This window comes from Oryx dammah, unplaced genomic scaffold (genome assembly GCF_014754425.2).
Source record: "Oryx dammah isolate SB20612 unplaced genomic scaffold, SCBI_Odam_1.1 HiC_scaffold_25, whole genome shotgun sequence".
Classification (NCBI taxonomy): Eukaryota; Metazoa; Chordata; class Mammalia; order Artiodactyla; family Bovidae; genus Oryx; species Oryx dammah.
The window spans coordinates 8963378-8972304 of NW_024070209.1; the positions used below are offsets into that span (position 1 = coordinate 8963378).

General features: G+C 48.2%; 1 protein-coding gene across 1 annotated transcript; it reads left to right on the forward strand.

The window, feature by feature from the left end:
- Positions 1–2: 2 nt before the first annotated feature.
- POU3F3 (POU class 3 homeobox 3) lies at positions 3–4947 on the forward strand (the record flags this gene model as incomplete). The annotated part of the gene is made up of 1 exon (XM_040224891.1): positions 3–4947. A coding segment is annotated over one exon (948 nt), but the record flags the coding sequence as incomplete, so codon positions are not given.
- Positions 4948–8927: the final 3980 nt, after the last annotated feature.

Genomic DNA, 8927 nt, shown 5'->3' on the forward strand with positions numbered 1-8927 from the left:
GGGGGGCCGCCGCCGCCGCCGCCGCCGCTGCCGCCGCCGCCGCCGCCGCCGCGCATCTCCCGTCCATGGCCGGCGGCCAGCAGCCGCCGCCGCAGAGTCTGCTCTACTCGCAGCCCGGGGGCTTCACGGTGAACGGCATGCTGAGCGCGCCCCCGGGCCCGGGGGGCGGCGGCGGCGCGGGCGGCGCGGGGGGCGGCGGCGCGCAGAGCCTGGTGCACCCGGGGCTGGTGCGCGGGGACACGCCCGAGCTGGCCGAGCACCATCACCACCACCACCACCACGCGCACCCACACCCGCCGCACCCGCACCACGCGCAGGGGCCCCCCCACCACGGCGGCGGCGGCGGCGCGGGGCCCGGACTCAACAGCCACGACCCGCACTCGGACGAGGACACGCCGACGTCCGACGATCTGGAGCAGTTCGCCAAGCAGTTCAAGCAGCGGCGCATCAAGCTGGGCTTCACGCAGGCCGACGTGGGGCTGGCACTGGGCACCCTGTACGGCAACGTGTTCTCGCAGACTACCATCTGCCGCTTCGAGGCCCTGCAGCTGAGCTTCAAGAACATGTGCAAGCTCAAACCGTTGCTCAACAAGTGGCTGGAGGAGGCGGACTCGAGCACCGGCAGCCCCACGAGCATCGACAAGATCGCGGCGCAGGGCCGCAAGCGCAAGAAGCGGACCTCCATCGAGGTGAGCGTCAAGGGCGCGCTGGAGAGTCACTTCCTCAAGTGCCCGAAGCCCTCTGCGCAGGAGATCACAAACCTGGCCGACAGCCTGCAGCTCGAGAAGGAGGTGGTGCGGGTGTGGTTCTGCAACCGGAGGCAGAAGGAGAAGCGCATGACGCCGCCCGGGATCCAGCAGCAGACGCCCGACGACGTGTACTCGCAGGTGGGCCCGGTGAGTGCCGACACGCCGCCGCCGCACCACGGGCTGCAGACAAGCGTGCAGTGAAGGCCCGGGCGCCGCCGCTGTCACCCCGCCGCCCCCGCTGCGCCGGGCCGGGCCGGGCCGGGCCGCCCTCCCCTCCGCCCAAAGACAGGCCTGCCCGCCCTCGGGGAAACGGAGAGGGGCGCACCGAGGAGACGCTGTTTGAAGTCCAAGGAAGGAGGGGCGAAGCAAGCAAACAAAGCCTACAAATGCCCTGACAGTTTTACATACACGTAGATGACAAAACCGAGAGAAAAAGGGGCGATCCTGAGGTCTCTTTCTACTGTGGTGGTGTTTCATTTTCTTGGTTTTCTTTTTAAAGAAGGGTGGAGATGCCAAGCGCACCAAAACTGCACTCGAGAGGTTTTTCCCACCCTGAGAAGTTCTACACGGCGACGGTGGATAGCACTTAGCACCTGCTTCGTCCTCTCCTCTTTAAAAAAAAAAAAAAAAAAAAAATTTTTTTTTAAAGCATCCCCTTCCCTTCCACCCCCTCTCTCCAAAGGGCCCCCTCCAGCCTGGAGAGATCCACCGTAACTTTGTTTCCTGAGAGCGACCTGAAGGCCTGCTGGGGCACCGCGTTTAATCAGGGGTGACTCTGTGCTCCCGACCCCGTGATTCTTGTCCATATTAAAGTCATTTGGGGACAAACAAATTGACTGTGAAATGGGAAGGCGAAAAAAACAGAACACTCTCCAGAAAACAAGAAATATATATATATATATATATATATATACACACACACATGTATTCACAGCTTCTGAAATTAACAAACTGATAGTAAAGCCAAAAGAAAAACAATACCTATCGTCAAAGTAACCTTGGAAATAAAACTATCAAGAGAGAGCAGAGGGACAGGGACGGGCGAGGGAGCAGGAGATGTCCACCGGCCAGTGAGAGAGGCCCAGGCGCATCCCGGCCCGGCCGGGCGGACTGGGCGCCAAGAGAGGCCTGGCCACCAACTCCGGCCTTATCTGCTGCCGCTCCGGTGGACGACGCCTAAAGATGCCACCGCTAATATTTTTTTTATTAATATTTTTTATTTTTTATTTCTGGACTGACTCAGATCAAGGGATTTAGGAAGACAGCACTTCTCCGGACTCCTGCCTTCATTCCGTTGCCAACTTTGATTGAATGGGTGCTGTGGATGTGCTTATATAATACTGCCCTTTCCATGCAGTGTTTTTGGTAGGTTTTAATAAACAGACTTTTCAAAAGACGGCAATATAGAATTGTTAGATCCGTTGTTGATCTAAAAATATTTGCTTTATATTTTCATTAAATGACTTCTTTTAATATTTTATTCAGAATACTTATGAACTGCTGCAAAACGGTAATTTATTTTTCCCCAGATCTTGTATTACGTGTTTTTTTCAGACGAGCACAAATCAAAATGAAATGAAAATATGGACAGTTGCTAGGTAATAAGGGTATCTTTTGATGTGATTATTTGATTGTAATTTAATTTGAGTAGTGATTCCGTAAGAGCTGATCGAGAAAATAAATTTGTTAGAATGAAATAGTCTGTGTCTGATGCATAAACACTGTGTGGGAAAGAAAAAGTCCTTTAGAAAATATTTTTTTACTAATGTAACTCCTTAAGGGATAGCACTGAGGGAGCAGAGTCTGTTCCACCTAAGGCATATTTGCAAATCTAGAATAAAAGACGATGACAGAAACAGAGAGTCATTGACATAGTAGTCCCTCCTTGTTAGCCTGTTAATTTCACAATATTCCCCCCCACACACGTAATTTTAGTGTTTTTTTTTTTAGGTGAAATTGTCTAAATGCTAGTCCTTTGCCCAGAGATAACCTGTGTCCTTTATCATCTTTAGCAGAATGTTGGACTACATCCCCAGTAAAAAATGTGCCAATTGGTTATTAATGGTTAATACAGTGTCTGCCCCATACCACCAAAGTTTAGCCTCTCTTTTTCTACTCATTTCCTCCCCCTCCCCCCACCATATTACTATATCTCTTTCCTCTTTTTCCTGAAGACTGACAGTTGTGAAGAATAGCTTACAAGTCGATGAAATATTTTTGTATCACTTACTTCCCGTGAATAACTATATGTAATTAATTTTAAGTTATTAAGCCGTTTTGGGAGGGTTTTGTTTTGTTTTTCTTATAATGGAAGAATATTGTTCTAACATCATGATTATGGTCCACACTGCATTACCCTCAGTGTGAGTACCAGCTTAGACTTCAGTCTAGATTTCTGTGTTTTGGCCTTTCCCCAGTATGATTCTATATTTTCTTTACTGGTGCTGGGGGTTTTCACTTCCTGATCATTCTCTAGATACATCCTGCTGAGCGGTCACATTTATCATGTTAACATATCAATATTTACAACATGGGAAAATGAAAGTGTAATGCCTCAGGTTGTAAGTAACAAGACGAAGAAGTCTCTGTTGAGTCCTTTTGTATCGTACTTTTAAAAACAAGTATTTAGGGGTGATAAAGCAATGATTTTTTATAGATTAATTTCCCCCTAATCTCATTGAGCTGTCACTCACTTTTTTCCTCTTCTCTCATCTACTCCGTCTCCCTGTAACATCGATGCAGGAGTTTAAAAAAAAGAAAGAAAGAAAACTGTGTGAGCAACAAGGAATAGTTATTTCTTCCAGACAGACCCTGTGTCACTTTCATAAATCAAGCCCAGCCAGATGGCCGTGTATTGGGTTGCATTATTTTAAACACCAAATCGTACTAAAAATCACAATCATTTTGATTTGTGAAATCTGAAAAAGGCCATATTTATTAAACAGAGGGCAGGGGAAAAATGAAAACAAGAAACCACAATTTACTTTCCTTTGCCTTCTCGGTTCCTATTTCTCTTGCTATTGTAATCTCTGTGCCCAGATTTACAACCTGGGGGAGACGTGGCGGGAGGGACACAAACTTCATCAATTTTTGAGGGTCTGTGTGCAGGGGCAAGCACAGAAGGCCTTATTGGAAAGCTGAGGATTGGGTGTGGTTGTTTATATTGGGTGGAGGCTGCTGGCCCACGAGGTGAAATCCTTTTCCCTCCAGGACTGGTAGTGGTTGATCAGACAGAGAATGGGTCTATTTCAAAGGTTAGGAGGCATTTGCTTACTTGATTTGGCTGACAACAAAAGAACTAACATTGGATTTCACACTGTTTTCTATTAAAAAGTAACCATTGCTGTTTACTTTGGAAGAAGCTCTTCTAGAGGTAGAATTCAGAGAAGCTGGGAATGATAGTCCATTTTATTTCATTATTTTGTATTTTTTAAAGTGAGCTCATGCTTGCACTCCATATTTTTTTAAAAAATCAACCTTTTGAATGTATTTACAAAATGAAATTCATGGTTGGAAAACAAAAGAGGGCAGATACAACTGATCAGTTTTGTGCTAAGGCTTATATTGTTACACATGTAAATAATGAAAACATTGTTATATATCACCAGATCTTTTTAATGAATTTGGTCATTGTGTTCCTTTGTAGCGCAAGTGTCTTGTGCTTCGTCAAGTGTCCATTTGTTTCCTCCATTTCAACCCACCCCCACCTCCCCTTCCAACCCAGAGGAGTGACAAAGTTCTGTTCCATCAATCTGGCTAATCCTGAGCTAGGCCCATTTATAGTTTGCAGTCTCCTGTGGTTTCTGATCAGTTGTCCAAGCCACAGCCATCTCATTCACCCAGCCATCTTCCCCTGCAAGTATGGGCGATAAATCATTCAAGGTGTATTTAAAATAGTCACTTTGCTGTTGTTGCTCTGCCTTTTTTTTTTTTTTTTTTTGCTTTAAGTACTTACCCAAGGACTACTTCTTTGTTCCAAAACAGAACTATTCATTATTGATCTTAGAGATTCCCTCTGCTTTCCTGTAGCTCACAGTGTTTGCTCATCACCATGCTCATAATCTGTTTTGTATGAATGGTTTTCAACATTCAGAGAATAATCGGTTCTAATATTAAATGCAGTATATGCTATTGATAGTTTTATCGATAAGTGTAATATTTTAAATAATTTTAACAATTAAATTTGTTTTTTAAATTATATATTTGTAAAGTATTTATCCTGTTGGAAGCAACAATATATTGTTGTATTTATTCGTTTATTTTTATAATAAATGATCAACCTCTTCAAGCTAAATCAAAAATGACACTTTTATATATTTATACAAAATGCATTTTAAGAGATGGGCATATTTGCACCAATTTGTATGTAAATAGAGTGAGATCCATCAATAACTTGTAGCTTTCAGAACTAAATTGAAGGAAGAAACATTCTCTCCACATGGAGTTTAGTTTGCCCAAGTTCCAGGGTAATTAATCAAACTCTAAAATGCATGCAACAAGTATTGGCACTGGATGCAGACTTGAAATTAATTATTTAGGAGGTGGACCTGGCTTTTTTCAAAGCAGAAGGATAGAAATGAGAGAATCCAGTTCTTTCATGAATTGCACGTGGCTGACTGGACCTATTAGAACAGATGCTATGTATCAGTGATAAAACCTAGTACCTGGCTGTGCTCAGACGCCTGTGGTGGCCAAGGACATTGAAAGTTAAAAGTTTGAAGTTCTCTGTGATCAGAAGCAAGGTGATAGAGAAAAAGTAATTTTGTTATGTGTTTTGTTTTGTAGATAGATCCTCTTAAAGTGTTTTTGAGTGCAGACTCTCTCTCCTAGTCCTGTTATTGACAGCAGAGGTCTCAGTACAGGTGTGATGGTGGTGGTGGTAGTCGTCGTTGTTGCTGTTGTGAGAGTGATACTTGTAGGAAGTGTGGGGGTATCCCTCCAGGTGTCCAAGTCCTCTCGGTGGCTTGGTCATCTCAGTTGCTCAGAGCAGCTGTTCCAAGGAAATCGGGGGGCTCTGGGTTTGCCTCCAGAACTTCCAAACTAGGAGAGGAAGCAGTGCGGAGGCTGGAAGGGCCGGTGGGGGCGGGGGCGGCGGAGATAGCGAGAGGGCTACTTGTGTAATAAGATTCTTTGATTTTGTTAGCCTGGCTCATGGCCTATTAATTAGATTACTCTCTCTTTCATTCTTGATTTCACATCCGTGTTTGTTCCTGTCTCCTAAAATGTGGGCGCGAGCGTGGCTAGCAGGAACCAGTGATGTCACTGCCGGCCGGCGGCGGCCGCCTGGCCTTCTGGAGGGCCGCGTTCTTTCTGAGTTGGGGCTTCCTCGAGGAAGAGTCCTTCTGGAAGTGACCTCAGAGGGGTCTGGGAAGAGGGCAACTGGCAGCCTCGCGGCGGCTGGGTGTGCGCAGGCCGTCGGCCTTGGGGTGGGGACGCGGGGAAGGGGCTGCGCGGCGGCGACCCGGCCTCTCCACCCTGGGATCTAGGACCGGCCTCAGGTGGAGGTGGGGCTCCGAGGAGCACAGGAGGGTGATGCCCGGCACAAGGCCGCGGGCTTCAGACGCCCAGCGTCCCCTGGGAACGCAGAGCGGGGGCCCGGCGCCCGGGTGGGGCGGGGGCGCTCGTGGGGCGGGGGGTGGCCCGACCCTGCCCGGCCCGGCTCTGCCCGGCGGTCCGGCCGTAACAGCTGCGGACAGTCCCACAAGCTGTTTTCCTCGTGGCGACCATTCAGCAAAACGCACGATCCTTTCTCAAAGATTTAAATTTCGCGGATGAATTACCATACACCGGTTGCTTAGCAACTAAATTCAAGCAGGGCTAAGAATATGCAAGCTTTTTGTATTCTCATTAATAAAAATGCCACTCTGACACAGCAGCCCGACTTTGGATCACTGCAACTTCTGTAAAAGCCGTAGGAGAATACAAACCGATCCTGCCATTTAATTACAGATCAAAATGGCTTGAAACGCGATGTTTTGTTCATCTATCTTCCTAAAAGCGATGTAAAAAAATAACGGCTTTTCAAGAGCAGTAGTAAATTCTTTTTTTTTTTTTTTTTTAATGGAGTTGTCTGTCGGAGTTACTGATCATTGTCATCTGAAACTTTTGGAAACAGGTCGAAATATCCCACTTCATCAACATTTCTGCTCTCTCCCTAGCCCCATCCTCTGATGCTGCGCTCCGTCCCCAGCCAGATAATAACAATTAATATCATAATTCTGGACCCACTCGGGCCTCGGGAGCCCTTGAGACGAAGGACAGTTGGCCGAGCAATCGACAAAACCAGTAGCTGGAGAAAACCTGAGAACTTGAGGACCAAGAGAAATATGAACTTTTGGAAGTTTCCTGGGAGGGCTGGTGGGGGGCTTCTGAGCTCAAGGTGGCTCAGGCTCCGGGGGCCTGGACACCACGTCTGGGAAAGCACAGGATGGAAAGGACGGTCTGAATCCCTGCCCTACAAGTTCGCGCCTTCTGGGCCCGGCCTCTTCTGCCCAGAATTCGGTGACGGTGGAGCTGAGAGGGCTGAGCGCAGGGCCTGCTGACCGACCTCTTCAGTCCCCGCGCCCAAGGGCCTGGAGGAAAAGTAAAGACGCAGCTGGACCCTGGGTCTCTAAGGACTGGGCCTGCGCCAGAGATCAGGACCTGGGGTTTCCATCGTAGGCACGGCGTGTCCCTTCCCGAAAGGTGTCTCGAAGGAGGGGATGTACAGGGTCCAGCCCCGGGCTACAGTCCGAGGAAGGAGGGAGAGCAGAGGTCAGCGGAGCGGTCCCGGGGCGCAGGATGCTCGTCTGGAGGCCGGCGCTTGGTAGAGTTTGGGCCGCCAGGCCTGGCCGGGATTGGAGAAGGCGGGCGCTCCACGAAGGCTGGGGTCAGTCGCGTCGCGGTCCCCTCCAGAGGCGGAGGGTCCCGGGCCAGCGCGGTGACCCAGAACGGGCGGTGGGCGAGCACAGTGCCGGGAAGCAGGGGATGCTGGGCGGCCGATGGGTGTCCAGACCGCCAGCCAGGAGAATCGCGCCGCCTTCGCCTCTGAAGCTGCCGCAGGAGGCAGTGGTCGGCTCTAAAAAGATGGGGGGCGGCCGGGGAGCGGGGTGGGCAAAAGTGAAACTCGCCTTATTAATTCCAGCAGCATTCCCAGGGAGCTATCCCCCTCCCCATCGCACTTTAGCGAAAGTGAGAACTGAGAGATCACTTTTCCTTGGCCAGCCTGGACCCTGCAGGATCACAGCTGCCTCAATTTAACCCGATTTCTTTCTAATGAATATTTTTTAAAAAGTGGAAATTAAACCAAAAGTTGAATATTTGCTATATTAAGTGCCCAGAGGCATCAGAGTCCTCAGGAAAACGCACATAATAAACAGGAAGCCATTTATTTACAAATATAATTGCCCTCGACAAGCCACATTCCTTGTACGTAATTCATTAATGGAATTTGTTCCTTCCCCTGCCTTTGGAAAGAGAAATTTTAGCTTTTAAAAATATCTGGGTCTGGGGGAGGGGAGGAAGAATGGTTAGTTTACCTGTTCCTAGGAAAAGAAGCAATAGTGTCTGGGCCAATTCCTGTCTGTGGAGATGTTAAATAGTATAAAATATCATTTAAAAGACATGGAGAGGCCTTTGTGTGTATGTGTTTTTTTACTCTTCAGAAAATTAAGTTTGTTGGCAGTGGTTGCTGTCACCAGAGTTGTCCAGTGAAACTGCACTGGTAACTTAACCCTAGTTGGGGTGTGTGTGCACGTGTGTGCTTGTGAACAAAACTAAACTTTAAATAACTTGAGCAAAATCTGACTGTAAACTTCACTTAGTTGCCAGAATTTTAGAAATGTCTGTGGCAATGTGCCTGCTGCCCTCGACCCTTCCTGACCAGAGTCATACCTGGGGCTGGTACTGGTTCTGTTTTCTTATCCCTGGTCTTCATTAACTGGGGATGCTTTCTCTAAGAGAGCTCCTTCCCCAGCGAATTGGGAGAGGAGCATCCTTTAGGAGAGAAGTGATACCCAAGGGGAGAAAGAACAGAGTATGAGTCTCTGGGTGACCCAGGGAGTAGTGAGTAAACATCAGAAGCACAGGACACACCAAGGCAGGTTTGGAGCTTCCTGAGGCCCCCAAAATAAGACATTAACAGAGGATATAAAGAATGGAACTAATTTCATTGTGGCTACAAAATAAGGGGGTGAATAT